Source organism: Melospiza georgiana, chromosome 7 (genome assembly GCF_028018845.1).
Source record: "Melospiza georgiana isolate bMelGeo1 chromosome 7, bMelGeo1.pri, whole genome shotgun sequence".
In the NCBI taxonomy this organism is placed as follows: domain Eukaryota; kingdom Metazoa; phylum Chordata; class Aves; order Passeriformes; family Passerellidae; genus Melospiza; species Melospiza georgiana.
Window position 1 is genome coordinate 35,532,505 of NC_080436.1, and position 23,010 is coordinate 35,555,514.

General features: G+C 40.7%; 1 protein-coding gene across 1 annotated transcript in view; it reads right to left on the minus strand.

Moving 5' to 3' along the window:
• Positions 1–692: 692 nt before the first annotated feature.
• Positions 693–23,010, minus strand: part of LOC131085937 (von Willebrand factor D and EGF domain-containing protein-like) — a 172,589-nt gene continuing 150,271 nt past the window's right edge. The window contains exons 26-28 of the mRNA XM_058028517.1: positions 10,271–10,366; positions 8,443–8,538; positions 693–841 (exon numbers count right to left, since the gene is read on the minus strand). Coding sequence (XP_057884500.1) covers positions 693–841; positions 8,443–8,538; positions 10,271–10,366 — 341 coding nt within the window. The remainder of the gene's footprint in view (positions 842–8,442; positions 8,539–10,270; positions 10,367–23,010) is intronic.

Genomic DNA, 23,010 nt, shown 5'->3' on the forward strand with positions numbered 1-23,010 from the left:
ATTCCAGTTTATCCTGGAATATCCCTGCCTTCATTTAGACTTCTTCTGGTAATTATTTGAGAAAATGTGCACCTTAATCTCCTAGGCTATGGCCAACCTGTTAAATAGGTTTTTTTTATGTATAGAAAATTACATCACTTACTCATCTTATCTACATCAGATGATTTCAGTGTTGATGTAGGAGCTGTAGTTTATGAGGAGAATGTACTTGTTAAAAAAATCTATACCGAAGTTTAATTGTGATATTAAATTCTAATTACCATTAACAAAATTAAGTGACTATTTGAATAGAGTTTCATGCTTTCTCTTAATATGTTATGTAATTGAAATGAAAATACATTGATTTTTGCCTCTAGCCTTCTAGTACAGGTAAATGATGGGGCAGCCTCCTGTTTGAGAGCTGGAGGTTGGACAGCCAGGACCTCTGACAGGAATTGTGTTTGTGGTTTGGGCAATGACTGTGGCTGAAAAACCTCACTGCTGTGATGGCCAGGTCAGGCCCAGATGTGCAATAGCCATTCTGGTAGTCAGATAGGTCTGATTGAGGGTAAGGCATAAAAAAGGGGGGAAAAAAGTTATCTAGAACTTGAATACTGGCCTAGTTTGCAGCTGAGCAAAGTTCCTTTCAAATATTCTCTAACCTTATTTGCATCTTCCATAGGGTTTATTCATTTACCTGTAAGCTGTTTCAGTTATATCTGGTTATTTTTGTTTCCACAAGGATCAGTGGCTTTGGGCCTTGCCGCCTTCTCCCATGCTGACCCAGCACAGCCACTTGTGCAAGCACAGACATTTGGTCTGATGCATCTGCTCCCAAATTGACAGTTTTGCTCACAAAGTGCCACAAATGAGAAACAAAATTCTTTAGAAATCCACTTATTCTAAGTCTCATAATAAGCATGTGAATATTTAGAAATATTGAAAATTAAAGATGGTTTGTCACAGGCTTCTCATGCCTCTGTGTCTCATGTTTACAACTTTTAGTTTTTCCTTTTTTTCTCGTTTATGGGGAAAAAAGAAGACTGACAAAGTCATGACCTTGGCTCAGCTGGAAATGGATCAGTGCAAGGCCTAATTCTGAAAGCCAGGATACATTCTGGGCATTGATGGTTGGGCAAGATTTGGTGCCAAAATTGATTTTCTTTTGATCCAATTAAAATAAATTACAGCTGTTAAAAGAGCTGACCTCGAGCTGAGATGAAAGAATATGTTAAAATATCACAGAATCACAGAAATTCTAGTCTGGAAAAGACCTGTAAGATCATCGAGTCCAACCCATGTTCTAACACCTCAACTAAATCAATATGTACTCCCAAAGGTGATTCTATCGCAATAAATAAATAAATGGGAGAATTTGGTGAACTTCACACCTCTGGAAACCAAATAAGAGCATGTGATTTCATGGTCATAGAGACTTACTAATGAACTACTTATCCCAAGGAAAAAAACCAGAGAAATGTTTTATCTAGAGCACCAATGCATTTATAAAGGGCCATCAATTTGAAGATAGTCTGTTAATAAAAGAATCAGTGTTCTATTATTTTTTAAGAGAGAAAAAAGCAATTAGTCAAATTTCAGCTGATTTCTCATCCTCATTAGCAAGTTTCATTGTTATGACATTGTTTTGGCATAGAGAAAAAAGAACAGGCAATTCAGAGGGCACCAATTCAAGAAGAACACACATCACATAGTATTTTAATTAGATCTCATGAGCTAAACCTTCTATAAATATTGCCAGAATATTGTATCCTAGTTTCATGCAGTCAAACTAAGTGCCTTAAAAACTGGTCAGATGTGACTCAACAAGTGGTTCCTTACATTTTCTTGTGTAAGGAGTACAGGAAGCTGCCAACCACACTGAGCTGAAAATAAAGTAGACTAAATAATAAAATGTCTGTGAACAATCTCCTTCATGATGGAGCAGGATGTTCCATCAGATTTAAATGAATTTGCTGTATTCCTATGAGATTATTTGTCTTTTTCCTACAGATGATCAACATAAAAAAATTAAGGGGCTGAAGGATCAAATGCCACAATTTCAGTTTGTTGCACTTAGGTTCTGATTTAAGTTTGTGCAAAGTCTTTGTGCTGAGATCTGAAGTCTCAGAGATAGACCAGGGCAAACTTTATTATGAAACACATTGTGGGATCCTCAGGCAGCCAAAAGTGATTGTCAAGTGTTAGAATAATTGTTATAATGACCTTGGCTGCATGGAATGACCTGGAATTTGTATTGGGCTTGTTCTGTCAGTAAGGATTTTTAAAATCTAAATATCTCTAACAAACTTCACAGCTATGGGGCAGAGAAGCAGAGAACCAGGTTTGCTGCCACTCTACACATCTTCAAGATGAGAGTCTGTAACCAGCTTGGCAAAAGAATGTTTTTATGATCAGGGAGTGAGAGCTCATGCTGTGGTGTCAAAAGCACTGCCCCAGAGCATGTCCAGAATGAGAGCACACACAGAGCTGCCTGTGCTGTGACCTGCAGGGGCTCCTTTGGGAAAAGCCAGCTGTGCCAGAGGCTGTGGGCTGTAGGACTCCAGTGACCTGGAGCTGGGAACTTGCCTTCCTGGTCTACGGGCTCATTGATGTATTCCTGCCTCTTTGCAAAGGCAAAAGTGCTGGCTTTTGAAACAAGTTTTAAGGAGGAAACTTGGTTTTGTTGGGTGTCCGTTGCAAAAATCTCCCTAAGGTACAGAATAGTGAACTGCAAACCTCAGAATTTCTCCTTTTTTTGAGAGGGCAGGGGGCAAGTTTGAATTCTGGGTGTGGAGGGGGCAGAGGAGGAATGAAATCACACTCAGGCTAGAACAGGGAGCTTATCATCTCTGGAGTGCTACTCCAGCTCCTCCAGGAACCTTGAAAAGACAGAATTCCAATTGGAAAATTAGAGTTTGGCTCACTGGAACAAAACCATTTCCCAACAGGGATTGCATTGTACACAGAAAAGGCTCCTTGTGCCGCAGCAAGTTTTGTTCCACTGTGTGGTAAGCAGGAAGAGAGAGACCTGTCTGTGTTAATAATATTAGAGAAAGAATTGTGTATATTTCTATTATTTGTTTGATATGAATATTGGCTGCAGAAAAATGGAAGCTGGGTTTCCTTTCATCTTGGTAGCAGATAAAATAGGAACAGGTAATGCAAAGAAAAGTGGATTTTCTACAGATCCCTATAGCATCTGGGGGTGTTCTGGTACACATGGGCATTAGATGAAGTACCAGGATTTTGTTTTCTGTCTGTGATTTCCCTGATTCTCAGTATGTGAACATTTTAAAAAGGGAAAAATATTTCCTCCTTTTTTTATCCTTTTCTTTCTATCACTCCCTGTTCATCCCCCAGCTTCTTTCTGTAGTGCTCAGAAAAACAAGAGCTCAGTTAGGAGAAAAGTTAAAAACATTTTGGAGGAAAATTGGAATTGACATCACAGAGGATAATAACAGAGCTGAAGTTCAAATGAATATTACATAAATGTATTTACAAGGGATGCTAAGCCACTAAACACTAAAAATGACACCAGCTATGTATGCATTATCCTGCACAGATTCAGCAAAGTCATTTAACAGGCTAAGCTTATGTTAAAATTATAATCAATAAATGCCAATTACAGAAGGAGTTTTATCCCTGCATGTTAAAAGAACTGAGCTATAATTTGCATGCGAATGGCATTCTTTTCAAAATTATTTGCTTTTTTTTAAGGTTTGGAAGGGTTACAGAGGAAAGCTTGAGGAAATCCTGCCTAGGATGGTGTTCAAGGCAGAGAGAGAGAATGGGAAGAATATTGAGGAAATTATAAGGCCATAAGCTTGACACTTATAACATGCAAATAAAGAGAAGTTATTCTGAAGGGCAATGAGGAGCCAGTATGGGTTCAATAATATTAGAACAGAAGACAGCAGCATGAATTTTAATGATGAACATCCTTCACAACTATAACCTTCTTATACTTTATAATTAATTGTTAGAATTATACCTTGATCCTGCATTCAGAGCCTTGAACAGCAGACCTGTACCCCTGGCCAGAAGCCTCCTGACTTTACTGAGCTGTGTTTTGGATGTATCTGTCAGGGTGATCAGGTTCTGCTGTCAGATGTTCATTTCTTTGGCCCAATGTTTCCTTCTGAGCCCAAGAAAAAAAAGAGAGATGTGAGTTACCAGCACAGGAGGCAAGGAGAAGCCACAGGCATGGAGCTTTTAAGTGGTGTCTAATATGGAATAGGAATGAAATCGCTGATGGGAAAACATGGTGACCCTCCCTTTCCTCCCAAGTTTTTGGATATTTTTGCAGCCATGGAAGATAAAAACAGAGTCACACAAAAAAGCTTCTAATGGAAGAACCCTACACTAATAAAGCTGCACTTTTCCATAACTGAGATGCTTTGAATATTTCAAATTACTTTTTTTTAACCTGTTCTTCCAAAAGGTTATTTCCCTACATTTGCAGTACAGTGTGAAAATTGACCATTATTCCTTAAACTGTGCCCCTCAAAGTCACAGGCATTTATCAAGGCTAACGTGTGTATTCCCCCACACACCTTATTTGTTGGGACAAATGACCTATTTTATTGATTCTCTTTCAGAAGCCATTCTGTTCAGTTGCAGATGAGTGGGGAAGAAAACTACTCTTTTGACTGACCTCTTTATTTACAGTGTGATAAAGGAGGACTATTGTGTTTTATCCATTATCAATGTCTACTGAAAGTCGTTTTTGCTCTTGCCAAGTTCTCTAGTTGCAGCCAGGGACCTGTGAAACTGTAAATAAACTTTCCTGCACAGATGTCTCTGCAATGTCATTGTGAGTTTGACTGATTTTAGCATTAAGAAATCATAATTCACTGCATGACATGGAAATGCAATTTCATTGTGCATCGTTGCAAAAGAAGCAGAGTTTCTGCCTGTGTGGTTGCATCTCCAAAATGTAGCAGAGCTGCTCCAAATTTTTTTTATAAGCTCCTTGTTACCTCTGATATTACAGCCCATTCTAGCTCTCTGAGGCATTTTCAAAATATTTTAGACATAAAATTATTCTGCCTTAGACATTGCCAATCTTCATTGCAGTAGAATGGAAAATCTGTTCTAGGATACTGTCAATGGGTTTGAAGGGTTGAAACCTTTTGGGTTATCACTTGTGATAGAGATCTATGTCTTTGTTCCTGGTGAAATGTAACAGGAAACTCTGAGACATCAGTATTTGAGGCTGAAAATAGTTAAATTATTAGAGACCTAAAAGTAGAGAATGTTTTGCCTTTTCTGGTTTAGTAGAAGGCTGAAGGAAGGAAATGTTTAGAGAGGAATTATTGTGGCAGCTGCTGCCTCCAAACATCTTCTTGAATGGTCCATGTGGGCTCAGGCCTGTGTGAGTTAGAAACTGAACAGATGGAGGTGATCCGGGACTCTTATGAAAGATAAATCAAAAACTAGATATCCAAGGTGATTTCTTAGTATTTGTCCATTGTTCCTTTTGTTGGCTTAAGAACCTGCTCTGGCTATCTCAGTTTAAAGGACTGCAACAACCTGTTCCATCTGGGACATGTCCAGAAAATAGTCATGGAAGTCTCTGTGTGTCCTGCGGTTTAGTCACCCTCCTCATTGTGTTAGGAAGCCAGGGAGGAAAAAATGAGGTTCAGGGTGTACAGGAAACCTGTGTCTGCATTTCCATCACCATCCTGATAAGGGCACTCAAGTGAATTCACAGTCTGAAAACAAAGAATGAAGTTGGGATTATCTAATCATCTCCTACCCTTGAAAAAACCCCTGGGAAACAATCCTGCCCTAATGGATTCTGGATTACAGAGTGATTGATGAAAACACCTATCCTCTGAATTGTTACTTGTAGAGTGAGATGGAATATTTGCATTGCGAAATGGAAACTATTGAGATTAACACAATTCAGATAATAAAGTTTAATAATTTAAAAATATAGAATTAACAGTATGAACCAAAATATTCAAATACAGTATAAAAAAACCTGTAGTTTTGATTTAAGTTAATGTCATAGAATAAATATAAATATGAAATAATATTATCATATAAGAATAGATTATTTACTATATAAATATGAAACACTATTTTAATATTCATCAAATAATTTTCATGAAATAACATTTTCATATAATCAAAATATATTTTTAAATTTCCTATCTGAAATGATATTTTCATATAATGACAGCTACTACTTTCTTCAAAATGTGAACATTTTGCTCCATTGTTGAGTTTAATAGCCAGAGTCTGTGGTTAAAGGGGTGCAAATCTAGGTAGAATTCAGCCTTGCTGATGTTACAGTGGAGCACAGAATTTGGGAATACACATCCAAGCAAGACAGGGGTGCTGAGCTCAGGGAAACCTCAGGAGCTTAAATGTGACAAAGCAGTTTTGCACAGGGGAGAGGGGTGGTGAACCAAAGAGCTCCTTGCCAGAAGCTGAGGGGTCCTGGCAGAGCCTCTGGGTTTGGCCCACGGTCCCTGTGCTGCTGGGAGGCGGGACAGAGGCCAAAGCAGTACAAGAGCAGCACAAACACCAACCAGGGGTTGGTCCCAGCCCTGCCAGAGCTGAGGAGGAGATGAGCAGGGGAGGCAATCAGGAGGCTTCTCATGTTTAGACAGATAAATACATTTGTTCCATTGAGTCCAGGGTTTGAGGGAATAGCCTCCCATTAAAACATGAAACATGACTCACTTTCAGGGTTACACTTCCATACCTAACATCTGTGAGGATGAAGGTTTTCCTGTTCCCCTGCCTCACTGTGAATACCCTGGAGCAGCATTGTAAGGCCTCACCATCTGCTCTCTGACAAAAGTCTTCTCTCCTTCTCTTTAAAAAAGCAGAAATTTGGGGTTGCTGTGGGACCTGGGAGTTTCAGCCAGACCCTTTTAGGACAAAAAAAAAAAAAAAAGATTTAACCTCCCGCTATGGGAAGAAGCAGTAAAATCAGAATGACTAGCAGATGAAGGGATTTGGAGCAAAGTTTCAGAGGTTAGATAAATCTATAAAAAAGTACCTGGCTTGTGTGCCTGCATAGGACAACAGAAATTGTTAATGCTAGTCCTACTTGCCTTTCACAGGAGCAAGCACAATTTGTTTATTTATTTTATAAACTGAGTCAAGAATATGCCATCAATAACTTTAAACATTCCCATGTTTGAACTAGAAGACAGCTGGCACAAAGAAACAATTACACAGCCATTGGGAGTTAGCTGACAGAAGATTTCCATAAGTAATTATGCTCTGTGAGTGTGAGGGAAAGGGAGATAAAGGAGATAATGCCCTTTACAGGGGATAATGCCTTGATATTTTCCTCATACCCTTTTGCTGTAAAGCTAATGGCAGCCACAAACTGAAGTGACCCTGGATGTAATTGGCAATAACAGATCTCTTCCCATTCCAAGTCTTCCAACCCCCCCAAATGGAAATACTTCCAGCCACCTTGGTCACTCTGAACAAGCAGAATTTACAGGGTCAGCCTCTAAGGTCAGCAGACACACAGAATTTCTGTGCTTAATGCCACTTGGGTATAGAGAATGGGTACTCCATTTCCTTTTCTCCTTGACCTCTCCTTTTTACTTTGTATTTCAAATGATTTAATTTAAAAAGTACTTATTTTGTCTGACAGGTTGATGTCAGCATCCAGGTGAGAAAAAAAGATGAGTCAGGCCTCTTATGTTGAGTCTAGAAATGTCTTTGAAAGAACCAGTTTTACTGGCAGCATAGGACAGTTCTGACAAATCAGAGGAAGGATTTAGGTGCTAATCATGTAAGTGTTGACTTACACGTAATAGAATCATGGAATCTTTTAGGTTGGAAAAGACCTTTAGGTTGACTTTTACATGTAATAGAATAATGGAATCTTTTAGGTTGGAAAAGAAGACCTTTAAGGTAGATTTTTACATGTAATAGAATCATGGAATCTTTTAGATTGAAAAAATCCTTTAAAGTTGACTTTTACATGTAATAGAATCATGGAATCTTTTAGGTTGGAAAAGACCTTTAAGGTTGACTTTTACGCGTAATAGAATCATGGAATCTTTTAGGTTGGAAAAGACCTTTAGGTTGACTTTTACATGTAATAGAATAATGGAATCTTTTAGGTTGGAAAACAAGACCTTTAAGGTAGATTTTTACATGTAATAGAATCATGGAATCTTTTAGGTTGGGAAAGACCTTCAAGGTTGACTTTTACGTGTAATAGAATCATGGAATCTTTTAGATTGAAAAAATCCTTTAAGGTTGACTTTTACACATAATAGAATCATGGAATCTTTTGCGTTGGAAAAGACCTTTAAGGTTGACTTTTACACGTAATAGAAATCATGGAATCTTTTAGGTTGGAAAAGACCTTCAAGATGACTGAGTTCAGGCACAAACCTGACAGAACACACACACAGAGGAGAAAATGCGATGTGTAAAAAGCTGAGGTGGTTACAAGGTGCAGGAACGAGGAGCACTCACGGGTCTGGCAGAGCGTTCCCACCCATCCTGCAGGGCACTGGCAGATGTTGGGACCCACACACTCCCCTCCATGGAGACACCTGTGCAGGCAAACAGCTGGGAAGGGACATGGAACAAGTGAGAGCATGGATGGGATGGGTCTCTGTGCTCAAGAGCTGGTGAGATGTCACCTGCTAGGCTTTATTCCAGGTGGCCGATGTCATGAATGAAATAAAAATTTGAACTTTTTGGGATAAAGCAGTTAATTAAATTGAGAAGTGTGTATGTAAAGTTAAATGTTTGTTAATACAAGTAACTAATTCTAGTTGGTTGTATGAGAAACTAATGCTGTTGAGTATTTATGGAGGGGGAGTGGAACCAGGGAAAAGATAAAGTAGCAGTCATTGCAAAATAACAAGGAGCTTTCTAGAAACATTACCTCAGCTAGAGGCAAGATTGGAGGAATGATCAACCAATGAGAAGTGAAAATACCAGAATGATTGGTTCAGAACCATCCAAGCTATAAACCAGTTAAAGACGGAAAGAAGGGGCCTGTCACAACATGGATCATGAGCACCTCAATCAGCTGAGTTGAGGGGTTTAAAAGGCCTGAGGTCCTGGACACCCAGGTCTTTCCTTGGAGCCAGTTTCCCTGGAAGCACCCCTGTATTATAATTATAGTTACTAAGTTGTTGATACAAGTCTCTGGCTTATCCAGGGGCTTTGCTTCCAGTTTTTTGGTTTTGCAATAAACAGGCTTACCTTGTTTTTATGCGACAAGCCTCCTCTTTGTTCTTTAAGAAATTTATTTTTTAAAGCCTGTTCACAACAGCTGACTTCCAAAGGAATGGGTGTGTTCTGTTCATCACATCATCAGTATGATGAGCAGGAATCTTTGCTATTTTCTTCTTAAGGAATTTATCTCTGATAACTGTCTACTGGGAGACTTGGCATTTCTAATGCTTAGCTCATCATCAGCTAAGAATAATCTTTCTGTGATACATTAAAGCACTACATATTCCATGTAAAAACCCAAATATTTTCATGGAAAAGTTTGATATGTTTATTGCATATATTTTTTGTTCAGAGATCCTGAAAGAGTGAGTGCATGATCTGGTGTATATGTATGAGAGACACTTCCTTCCTTCAGCATTTCTGAATAAATTATTAATATTATAAATTCAAGCCACTAGTTCTGAAATCATATTTACTAGCAGGACCCAAAGGGTAAAAAGCCAATATTTTAATCTGGTTTACATATAGTATGTCATCTTGATTATAAATTTATTCAGTTTATCTGTCAACTTCATGGTAATGAATAGCCATGTAGGGAAAAATATTCCTTGAAAATATTTTAGGGTGAGAGGTTTTTTTTTTAATTACATTTTTATGTAACTGTAGTCAGAGTTACAGGGTAAGAACACGTCATTCTCCAAATTATGCACCGATGACCTTGAGAGTACATCAGTTTGGAAAGCTTTATAGCAGGCGTTAGATAGTTCTGTACTTTGAAATACATGACATTTCTCAGCAGAATATAACAAAATATGTGAAGCTGTTAAAACATAAAATCAATGCTTCAAGTTTAATACTGTAAAAATGAATTTCCATAACAAGATGTATAACAGAGCTGCATGAAGCAGAACCAGGGTTCCCCCACACAGCTTCTTCTCCTCTGCAAGCATCAAGTGTTTACAACATTTTGTAGCACCTGTATTTAAAACTGTTATTTCTTCAAACTGCTGAAACAGCAAAACAGATTCTGTGCTGGTTTTTAGTATTAGAAGATTGCAAATTGCTGTTGACTGGGCTAATGAATATAAACTTTGATGGGAGCAGGGGTGCTTACGTTTGCTGCAGTGCTTTCCCCTCCAGCCAGACGGGCAGTCGCAGACATTGGGGTGGACACATCTCCCCCCATTCATGCACGAGGGCTCACACACACCTGCAGGAGCAAACAAAGGAAGAATGTGGGGCTGGGAAATGAGGGAAGACTTCAGTGGAGGCTCACTTGCTTCCTTGCAGAAGATTAGTTGGCTTGTAATTAAAGAAAAGAAACAGGGAAGTGGTTTGGAATTGAGAATCTGAAACACAGAGGCTTGATGGGTGCCAGAAATCCTTATGGGAAGTGCTGTGACGTGGAAAACTTTTGGTGGCAGATTCTTTCCTGAGAATCTTTGTAATCAGAGTGTCTGAATACAAAGATTCTCAGAAAAGCAAGAGGACAGGCCAAAGATTGTGAGAGCTTTCACTTCCATATGGGAAAATTCCTCCTTCGTGTTCTCAGATGTTCTTATAGATAAGAAAAGCCTTGATGAGGATGGATTGTTTTCACACAGTTTTGGGTGCGATTTTGCATTCAACCAAGCAAAAATCCTAGAGATCTATTCTTCCACTGCTCTTTTGAACCATTACTTTTTAAAATACTTACCTTTTTACTTTATTCTTTTGTACAAATAAGATGTGAGAGCTGAGTTGTTCTTTCAAACACAAGAAGCAAGATGTGGTTTTTGTTGACTTCATGAAAAAATTGAATAGCTAGTCTTTGTGTCTTTGATTAAGCTGTACTTGTCAATGTTGTTTTAGAACATTTAACATTAAAATCTCACATTTCTGGGAGGTCACAGCCTGCTTTGATGTAGGGAGGTGCCATAGGCAGGTACCCAAATTCCTCCTGTCCTGCCTCTCCTTGCCTGTTAAGGTAAGTGTGGAAGCACCCATCATGGGCTGGGTAATTCACAAACATGGCAGTGCCAGTATGGTGGGAGTGGGAAAGATTTGCATTTTACATGGAAGGAGGCATCGGATAATTGGGTGGAGTACAAAAAGCTGTGTAACACAGCAAGTGGCTGCTCTGGGCTAGGAGAGCCGAGTCAGGAGGAGTTTGGCAGTGAAGGTGTGAGAGCACATTTGTGCCAAAGGGCTCCTGCCATGTCCAGAGCTTTGTTTGCACAGTGGACCTGGCAGTGACCCCTTCCCACCCGTGGTAATTGGTGCTGTTCCTCCCTGCCTGCAGGGATGGGAGGCTGTGGGACACCCAGCTCCTCTCAGCAGAGCAGATAAACCACAGCAGTGCCTCCATCAGCCCCCAGGTTGTGCTGCCTTTGTGCACATCAGTGAGTGTTAATGCTGCAGCATCCTGACTGCAGGACCCTGCATGACCACAGTCCCCCCTCAGACCTCTGCTGTAGGAGCTGGAATCCTGATAGAGCCCCAAAATAGGGGTGATTACTAAAAGACAGCATGCAAAAATGCATTTGCCCTTTTATTTGATGGGAGAATAACCTTTTGTTCCCCTCTCAGGGACGACCAGGCATTTTTAAGTAGGTAGATTTAGGTTGCCTAATTATTGCTGTGATGCAGTGAAATATTGCTTTTGTGGCACTTTGTGTGCTGGTCTCTCCTTCAGCCCAGATGCTGCTGCTGCTCTGGCAGCTTTTGGAGCTGTATTGCTGCTCTTGCTTGGCTGCTGCATTTGCATTTCACTCTGTGCCAAGCCTCCTGGATCCCTCAGCATCCTGACCTGCCCTTAGGCAGGGCAGGCATGGCCAGGATTGTGGGGGCTGCTTGGACCCCAGCCCTCAAACTGTCACCCTCCATTTCCTTCCTTCTCCACCTCTCCTGATCCATGCTGCAATCTTGGCCTCTGCTCACTCAGGCTGACAGGGATCCACAGTTCTTGCTGAGCTGTTAAAAAATGCTGCAACTACTGGTTCAAACCTGCATGAGTTCAAAGGGTCGTGGCCTCCATAACTCTGAAATCACTTAATCTCTTATTTTCCCTCTTCCTTTTTCTCTCCCCTTTGATTTCACATCTCCAGCAAGAGATTTTTGATCCACAATCTTGGATCAATTCATAGTTCAATTATAAAACAGCTCAGACATTTAGAATTTAGAAAAGATGAGCCCAAACAATTTAAAATCACTTTTGTCCCGTTCTCGGCTGTTTCTTATGGCCTGGAAAGGCTCGGGATGGCTTTGGACAGGCCGCGCTCCAAAGGACGAAAAGAGTCTTCAGGTTTTTTTCTCGGTCTCGGTGTTTATTAGTTTTTATCTACAAGATTTTCTCTCGGCCCGACAGAGTCTGCACAGCAGCCAGCCATGAGCACACTGAGAGCCCCTGGGGCGGTCACTTATCTTTATACCCAAAACTACGTATACGATATTTACCTATTTTCCCCAATACCTTTCACCCTTATTGACAAGTGCACCTTTAGTAATAACCAATCCCAAAGTGCCAACACCACCACAGAAGATGGAGGCCAAGAAGAAGAAGAAGAAGGACAGGACACGCCCCAATTCCTCCATCTTGTTTCTCTAGACCCCCCTGTACCAAAATTCTAAAACCTTTGTTTCACACTCTAATTAACCTATCCCTTCACCATTCACCCCAGTGAGATCCTCCCATCCTCATACAGGTGTTGTCTCCCGTGCAGGATCAAAGTCCAGCCACCAGACACTTCTGGCAACATTCCAGGACCTCCAAGCCCCCCAAGGGTGGTCTCGGTCACTCTGCACATCAGTCCTGAGGTGCTGAGATCCCACACACTTTGTGCTTTTTGACATTCATGGACCATAATGTCCCCAGCACTAACCTGCTCTCCTAAAATCACTTGAAAATCTATAGATTTTGTTTTGAGATAGTCTGAAACTTGGACAATATCTTAGAAAGTAAAATGAAGAAAAGGCAATGAGGACAGCAGCACTTGTTCAGATGGATTTCACCTTTTCTTCTTTCTTTTGTTGCTTATATTTTCTGTATATTTTTAACCTTACACAAACAATCACATTCTTGTTGTTTTTTTGTTTTTTTTTTTCTTTGTAGTGACAGCAGACCCAGCTTCAGGGAGTCAAATTAGTAATTCAGCAATGGTTTCAGCAACAGGTGAGGTCCAATCTTGATCTGAATAAAACACATAACTTCAAACTGACTTTCAACCTTCCATTTCTGCCTGTTTTTTGGTTCAGTTGCCTTACAAATGACCAAGTAGCTATGAAAATATAGCATGAACTGCCTTTATTACTTATGGCATCTCTGACTGCAGGGATAAATCCAAAGGAGTTCAATTCAAAGTGAACTGAGGTTCTAGTCAGTACCGAACCTGTTCTGAATTGGAGGAGCACTTCTGCCTGCCTGTGAAACTCTCTTTTTGCCAAGGAATTCACCTTTAGGTAAATGAATGCAGTGTTATCTCTCCCCTTTTCCTTCCTGACACCTCCACCTTGTCCTCCCTTTCTTTAACTTAAGTACAACTCCATCTCAATACCCATCAGGCAGACTTCAACATTTGTTAATGATAACTAGTTTGGATCCTTTCTGGTCCCACTCCTTGGCCTCTGTGGAGGAGTTCCAATTTCAAAATAGCAAACAAAAATGCTAGAGCCTCTCACAGGAAAACTAAATAAATTATCAGACACTAGGAGAGCAAATCAAATTATTGCAATCCTCCCAGGTACTGGCATGACTTTGAAAAGACTCGCTTTTTTTTTTTTTTTTTTTGCCCTCCTCTTAAGAAAGCCCTGGCATATTGACCCAGAGACTGAAGGGTTTGATAAGTTTTCCATCTCTCTTGGGGACTGGTCCTAATGCCATGGGTATAAACACATTTGTGTGGTGTTTCTCAAGCCTTGTAATGTGCCACAATTCTGTAAGGCCACCATTTACAGCTCAGAACCACTTCCATGATTTTCTGTTTCCCTGAACTGGTGGGTTAGATGGGGTCAGCCTTGCTGAAGGTGATGATGGAGGTTGAAGGAGCAGTGTGGTTCTGTGCTGTATTTCAGGTTGAAGGAGTGGTTTTGATAAGGTAACAAGCAGCTGCAGGTGTAAAGATAAAACACAGGTGTTGCACAGAGCATCACATAAAACAGGCACACTCCTCCCACACACTGAAAGGCATTCACAGCTTGCTGAGTTTTCTGGTTAATGCAGCAGCTATTTCTCTTTGATGGCTTTAATGTGTTTTGACCTTACAATCACTTAAAATTTCCTGTGACCCTTTTCATGGCTTATCCCCTCTAGGCTCACTTGACCAGTGAAGTGCTTTTTGAAACTCTTTTATCAACCTCCATGGAGCTCCCTCCCAAACTCTTCACCCATAAAATCTCCAAGGTATTCAGACCTTCTGCCTTGTCAGCCAAAGAGAGGAACTTGCCTGCAAAATACATATTTCTGTAAATTACTAAAACTCCTCAACACCTGAAATGTGTTAGAAGTGAGCCTTGTTCTCCTGCTGTGAGTAGCACTATGGACACCCACAATTTCAGTAACTTTTGCTGCCTGCCTTTGTTCCCATTGATCTGCAGCAGCATTCCTACTAAAATATAAACAGTATTAAAGCAAAATATCCCTGTAATGCAAAGCCAGATGGGAATGGGGGCACAGTTAAGCACTGGACATGCTTTGCTGGATGAAGGGTCACACCATTAAGCAGCAGTATCTGCTGACCAGATACAGAGATTACAAACAGCCAGACACGCCCTCCAAACCTCCACTGCTTCTGTGGATTATCAAAAACTTTCCTAGTTTAACCTAAGCCATCTTTGGACAAAAGGAGCTCATTACACTGTTTCACACTAGAAGGAGATAATAAGTACTGAAAAGCTTTTAATTTTGCTGAAATAAGACATATCAAAATATTAGAATAAAGAGATCTTCTGCAATGTTTCAGGAACTGAAACATCCTTGTCCTTTCCTGGCCATGAGACTGCAGAGACTATTTCTTTCTGAATCAAAATTACCTGTCATCAGGTATCCTGAGCCAAGGCTCTGATGAGGAGACAGTGAATCAGCCTGCAGTGCTGATTAGAAGATGTAGTTTTCAAAATAGCTTTTCTTTTATTTTTTTTTTCTCTCTCTTTTTTTTCCTCCTGTGGAAGCTGAGTAAATTGACCTGCTTCTGGGTGCATCCTGCCTTTGGATGGAAGAGAGAAAATAGCCTCAAGCAGTAACATCTGTGTGGGCCAGCCAAGGCAATGCATCAGGCTGTATCTTGCTGACAAAGAGCACAGAAATGCAGCCAAAAGAACACCTACTGGTAGAAACTTCAACTTATCCCTTAAGCCACCGTCCCTGTGCTGACATTTCTGGGTGATTCACAGGCCCTGCTTTTATTTCTGGCTGGTGTTGGTTTTGAGCTGATGATTTCTCTGTGGGTCCAGTGAATGTTTCAACTTGTTCTATTGCTCTTCTGTGGAGCAGGGAGCTTGATCAGCCTCAGGTTTGTTGTTTTAATGTTTGTTTCCTCCTTGCTGCTTAGTGGTTACCTTGATTTGGTGTGACATCCTCAAAAGCAGAGAGCTGGAGCTGGGGAGATGCAACCCAGTATGGACACAGAGCATGGGACAGATTTAAAAATATCACTGACTGCTCTTGCCAGGGAAATACAGCTGGCAGAAGCAGAGCTGTGGACAAAAATGAAGCCAGTAAATGTGAAAAAAGTGGATTTTGTGCTAAAGCTAGCCCTTTCAAGTGTTTGTAGGTACAATATATCACCTATTGATAAAACCAAATGAAGGTGGAGAAGCTCTGTGCCAGGAATGGCATGACCATGGCACTGTGGGGATTTTGCTGATCCCTTTCACAGGACACAAACTGGAAGGTCAGAGCAGCAGTTTCACCAAATTGCACAGTTTAATTGACACACTGGAGCAAGGCACTCCATCCCTCTGTGCACACTCTGCACCCAAGGAGCACTGCTGGGATGAAACATCATCCTGACTGCAGAAAGGGAACGACTCTTTGGATTCTTCTAGGCTCCAAATAAAGATTTGATCTTGCTGAGTGACTCTCAATCCTTTAAAATAAATAATAAAAAAAAAATCCCCAAATGGGTGTGTTCTGGCCAAAAAAAGATGTTTCTAACAAAGGACACCATTGTTTGGATTCTACTGGCAGGAACTCGTGGAGGTAGAAAAATGTCATTCACCCTTTAGAGGGTATAACTGATGCTCCACAGATCATTAGTGAGATGGATGTACCAATATATCTGCTGCTGTGAAGGTCCCAAATGCACACAGCTCTGAAAAACACGTTATGGATTCGGGACACCAGCAATTTCTAGTCCCCTTTTTTCTGCTTCCAAGGGCAGTGAGGAAATAGTTTTGCCCATGCTGAGTTTTAGGCATATATGTTTTTCCCACAGCTTGATTTTATCTGAAATTCCCCATCTGTGTTGGTTTGGGTTTGTAAATAAAGGAATAACTTTCTCTGCAAGCTCTGTCTGAGTAACCTCAGATGTGTGATCCATTGAATGCCAGTAATTATAGGCACAGATTAAATTTTAGGGAGAAAGAATACTTGTCATGTAATAAAATTCCGAATTTTGTGCAATGCTCTAAAATTTGGATCCTTATCCATATCAAGCTACCAATCATTTTGAGGTTTGCTCACCCTATTTCTCGCTTCACGTAGCTCTGACAGAGATGCAAAGCACTTCTTCAATAAATTATCTTTCTGAATAATAAAAAATAATCTGGTAGAAACCTCTGAGGGATGCAGTGCGGGAGAACAAATTACTACAAGACACAGAGGGAGCTGTAAATGTAATTGTGATGGTTGTGGTGACAGTTTGCATTTCTAATATATTCACTTTACCACCGAGCTCTAACAATAGGAGTTAGTTTGCATGACCTAGCACATATTTCAGGAGAAAAAAATGGTCAGAAAAATTGCAAACCATATAGATAGCAGTGCAATGTCAGTGCTTTGCCTAATTATGTCTGGGTCTTCATTCTGATGTGTACTCTGATGTACTTATGGGGCCTTTTAGAGATATTAAAGCGGGAAATAAATCTAATTTAGTTATTAGTTCAGTAAAAATGAGAAAAATAATTACTGCTATATGGAAAAACTCCTGAGCTGCCAGGCTGCGCTGCCAGAGTCAGTGTGTGATGCTCTGCAACCCTGTTTGCTCTCAGCAGCTGATAACATCTTCTGGCAGCCAAGGAGGATCCTGATCTCTCCATCTCCACCTCCAAAAGATCCCCTGGGTGTGATGGTGTTCACAGGGGTCCCAGGATGAGGGAAGAGATGAGAATGTTGATTCCATGTTCCAGAAGGCTGATTTATTATTTTATGATATATATTACATTAAAACTATACTAAAAGAATAGAAGAAAGGCTTTCATCAGAAGGCCAGCTAAGAAAGGAATGAAATGATAACAAAAGCTTGTGACTCTCAGAGAGTCCGAGCCAGCTGATTGTGATTGGCCATTAATTAGAAACAACCACATGAGACCAATCACAGATCCACCTGTTGCATTCCACAGCAGCAGATAATTAATGTTTTTCTGTTTCCTCTGAGGCTTCTCAGCTTCTCAAGAGAAAAAATCCTGGCAAAGGGATTTTTCAGAAAATATCATGGCTACAGCTGGGAGTGAGTGGTAGGCAAGGCTCCTAAACCTCAGGGAAGCAGTGGGGAATGTCACTGCAATACAGGCAGGGGACTCCCCACTCCCCTTGGACTGAAATGTCTCTGCCTTGGTCTCATCATCTTCACTTTGCCTGTTGTCAGGTGAAACTCTGGACATGCAATAGTGTGTTGGGATAGCTGTGGAATACTTCAGCACTTTGCAGAATGAAACCACCATAAACAAAGCACGTGTAGGTGCATGTTTAGATGTTTGGGGAATATTCTGCCAGGAACTGTGAGATTTAGAAACCATTAGTAAATCCTTTTTCTCATTTTAGTCTGATTGCAAGACTATTAATTTGAAAAAGCCTATAGCTCTACTTTATTCTCAGCTTTGCAACTGTTAGTGTATAATTAATGTGGGGAATTGCAAAGTATACTCTCAGCACAGGTCATATTCCCAACTTGTTAGGGGCTTGAGTTTGGTAACATTTTCTTTTCATTGACGAATGCTCTGTGTTTTATTAGGTCAGTGAACCATTCCAGCCTGCATATAAATTGTTCTGCTGAGCTGCTTCCTTGTCATGCCTGAATGAGAAGTGAAGGAGGGCTCATACACACAGCTTCTCCTCTGTTGATTGTTTTTGCAGCTCTGTGCTTGAGGATGACCTGCAATTTGGGCCATTTGGGCTCACTCTCCTTGCCCTGCTTGGTGCAGTTTGGTTCATCTTCATCTGTGCAAAAGAAAAGGGAGGTTCAAGTCTCAAGGCAAGGGGAACAGCCACAGGGTGCAGTGCTCTGGTTGATAACCCAGCTAAAAAATGAGGATCTGGTCAGGAAGTTTGGAATAGGGCTGCTGCCTGCTCTGGCGCTGCACCAATCTCTTCATCACCCTGTTATTATCTGCCCCAGAAATCAGCTTGAGCTTACATGGAAATCAGTGCTGGAGAGGATTTTCTTCCCTGTGTCTTTTTGTGGATAAACAGACAACATTAATCTCTATGACAATCTGTCCTCTGGGCTTTTCAAGTGATAGATCCATTGCTCCTTTTTTAAGAGACGTTTTAAAAATATTTTTATCAAAAAAATAGATCCCCAAAATGTTGTTTCTTAAATCAATTAGTGGGCAAAAAGCACTTTTTGTCACACAGAAACCCACTGCAAAGAGAGATGCAGTAATTCAGGAATCCCTTTTCTTTTGCTTTGAGCATGCTTTTACATACAGCAGCAGATCTGGCCCATTTCTTCAGTGCATTTAAGATATAGGTAAAGAATATTAAAATTTAGATGTTCAACTCTAGTAAAATTCATGCTGTAGTCTGGGAATGTTCGGCTTATAGAATGAATAAAAAATTTAATAACACTTTTGGGCTTGTTTAGGAAATATATTCAGTTCTTAACCAGATTTATTCTTGTTCCCCTCCTGAAAAATAAATTTAGACAGATGCATGTACTCAAACCTCCTATTACAATAAATGCATCAGCTACATATATATGAAAAAATTTACTTTTTAAGAAAGGCCAACTAATGGTTTTGTCACAAATCCTTACTAAGGGTGAGCAGTGAGGAGCAGTGCTCTGAGAGCACACCAAAAACCAGGTTGTGCCTGAGTCACTGTCTCCTGTTGGGAAGTCACAGCTCTCCCTGTTCCCCCCAGGCAGGATGCATGGATCATGTTTTGTTCAGCTGAGGAGGAAAGACAGCAGAAGCCTGATGTTTTTTTTTTGTTTGTTTGTTTTTTGGGGTTTTTTTGTTCATCTTCTGTTGTATTTTCTGCCCAGGGGAGGCAGATGACATCTAATATGAACCTATTCTGTTACATAGACTGGGAAATCAAGTAAAAACTGAGACCACTGTTTCCTCTTCCAGTGTCTCCAGACTGGGCACCAACCAGGGGACAAGCCAGCCCACAAACCTTTGTACTTTTGTTGCTTTGAACAGGGAGTTACAGGTCTGTTTGCCATAAGCAGCTGCTCATTTCCTTCCAAACACCCAAATATGTTCAAGCATATTTGCTGTCCAGGAATCTTAGACAAACACTTGTTGCTTTTAAGCACATCCCTGCTGTACGAAAAGCAAGTTTGTTGTGAATGATTTCTCCATCCATTTGGATGAGATACGTGGTCTGTTCCCTGCTTGTTTGTGTGGGAGGGTTTGCTGGACCTTTGACTTGCAAACTGGCTGGTTTTTGATAGCTGAAGTCAATCTGGCTACTCAGTGAAGACATTGCAGAGAATATATCACACAGTGTCAAGATGACAACTCGGTGGGAGCCTGATTTGTTGAGCAGTAAAACTTCCTGCTTATGCAGCTGGCGAGGCAGTAATGCACAGAAACATTACATGGGAAGGCTGGAATGTGGGAAATCAGTGACTTTCACAATATGACATTGCCTAGCAAAAAGCTGCCTTTGAAACCCAGTGTTCACATTTCCAATTAGTTTGCCTCCAGCTCCCATGCAAGGAAAGTCCTCATGCTACCAGGAAGGGAAAAGAAAGGAGGAGGGAAGAGGAGCAAGCAGAGCTGGAGGAATGACTGTGAGTTATATTGCACACTGCGAATTGGCTATAAATCCTGGCTTGCAGGAATTACTGAAATGGAGAAATAGTTATCTCCTAACTCTGAGATCCAATCTGCAAAGCCCCAGTGTCAGTGGGATGATTTATGTGGTACAAACTCATCAGGATTGAGCCCAACACAATGAAACAGATGCACACAGGAACTCGCTCTCAGTTTCACATGGGGAGCAAACCCCCTGTCTCTGGCTGTGTTGTCTGGCCATGAGGCAGTGCCAGGAGAGGGGCTGAGGTCAGGCTCCAGGGGTGCCTGGTGTGCTGGGAAAGGCAGCAGGAGGATGCTGTTCTCCCTGACCTCTGTCGCTGATGAGCTCCAGAGGGAGCTGTGGCTCGCCTTTTCTCGCTCAGAGATGCGCTCGCAAGGAGCAGACAGCAGAGGGAAGGATAAATGTGTGTCCCGTGAATCCCTCTTCCTCTCCCCTGCTCTTCATTCCAACCTTTCCTAAGAAAACTCAGCTTTTATGGGATTTCATTTTTGAAGGTTGTTTGTAGAGCAGTCCTATGAAAATACACATAGTAAATAAAGGAAACCCACTGTGTTTTCTTTGCTTATAATTTTTGTAGGGATGCAGTAGATATCAGTCAGAACCCTGCTTTAAAGCCTCCTGAAAAGCACTGACATCCCAGGATTGTTAAATCTGTGTTTTTCAAAGGGGAATTCAAACCACTGCACAAACAGTTTTTCTCCAGCGCCCGAGCGTGTTTGTTGGATGCAAAGTTGATCCAGAAACATATTTTATTTTGAGGTGCTGCCAGCATTTGCGTCTTCCCTCTCAACAAGACTGATCACACTGGGAACAATCCTTCTCAAATGAGAATATGAGGCTGTAGATTGCTGATGCACAAACACACATTTCCCTGTCAGCTCTGCCACCCGTGCCCGGGTGTGGGTGTCTGCTCTGCATAATCACCAGGCACTTACTGCAGCTGGCAGCCACTCACACCTCCCTGATTTACACTTTTTGGGGGTTTGGAGTGATGTTTATTTAGATAAAAAACACAAACTTTCATGCTGAATGCCTTTCCTCACACACTCAGGAGGAAAAGGAGAACGAGCCTGAATAGAAAAGATGAGGTGCCACCACTGTGTCCTGCTCGTTTTTGGCTGTCATGCCGACAGTATTAGAATTTCCAAACTGTACAGAGATGAAAATACAAGTCATAAGGCAGAAATTCCAAATTGTACAGGGATGAAACCAAAAATCATAAGGCAGAAATTCCAAACTGTACAGGGATAAAAATGAAAACCCTAAGCCGTGCTTCTATGTGTTTAAAATAAACCAATAGCCTGTTTGGGTTCAGTTCAAAAATAACCTCTTTGATGGGTTGTGTGGCTTTTAGTTTTTATTATCTCCTTCAATTGAGAACCTGAAGCTGCCAAAATTAAATAGAAGCTTTTTTTTTTTTTTTTCTCTGTCCCTGCAGGTGAGATATTAAGAAGGAAAGAGAAACGTCTAAAAGCAGTGGAAACAATATCAATGTATCAAACACTGACAACATTGAATTAACTGCCAATTTATCTGCCTTAGTATTAAGTTTACTCACTCTATCTTGATAGGTTTTATTAGTCAGGTAATAATCCACCCCAAATTTCTAAGATTATAGACTGACTATATATAAGTACATAATAAAGCTGTTTTGCTGTCAGAAGTGTTTGAAACTGTACTCGATGTGTAAAAGTACATAAAAACACAGTAATTTCATATTCAGAGTGAAAAGAACAATTAAAATAATGATAAAATCCTTCAAAAGGTTTGTTTTTTTTTTTTTTTTTTCTCAGAATTGTTACATTCATCACTGTGGCTAAGCCACCTGTACGTTTCTCAGGTGAGGTCACCTGGCAGCTACAGGGGACACCACTGAGCTGTGATTTGGGCCACAGGTTCACCTTTAGCAGCCTCTCTGACATTGTCCTGCTGATTTGGAAAAGGGAGATAATGCAGTGTTAAACTTCCAGTAAACTTCACAACTGATCACAGCTTTGCTATCATGATATGTGCATTTTTTCCTCAGTCTTTGCATGGATTTTACAACTCTGTGCAAGCTGAAATGTCCTGTACAACTCAGGGCTCAGCCACCTGATATGGAGTGCTTAAAGCTTGACAGAAAAGATGCTTAAATCCAGAAAAAAACCCTCTGTAAAGCAGAAATGTACTGGCTTTTCCTGATTTCTTCTTGCCATACCCTTCCCAGGAAGGCCAGCAGAAGCCCTGCACAAAAATTCCCAGCTGGATTTCTGAGCACTCAGGCACACAGCCCATGGGGCTGCCTCACCTCTGCACAGTCAGCTGCCCCAGGTGGCCTCAGGATTATCAAAATTAACCTGATTGATGTATAAATACCGATATATTTACTGCTAGTGACACTGCAGAATGAGCAGCATGATACTCAGCTCTATTTGGAATTTCAAATGGATATTATGGTAGATTTTACAAGCAGTTTTTAATATAGTTTTTACATGTTTTATTTAAGAAAAAGAGTGAATTCTTCATGCTAGGGACTTATTCTCTACTTTTTCATTTGTCTGTGTATAGTTAGGAACATGTGCCTGTGTTCACACTTTAGCCTTTCAGTGTATGCCACGTATTCTATCTAATCCTCCAATCTAGTCTATACCTGATGAAAAATGACATGAAATCATGCCTGAAAAGGGGGTGAG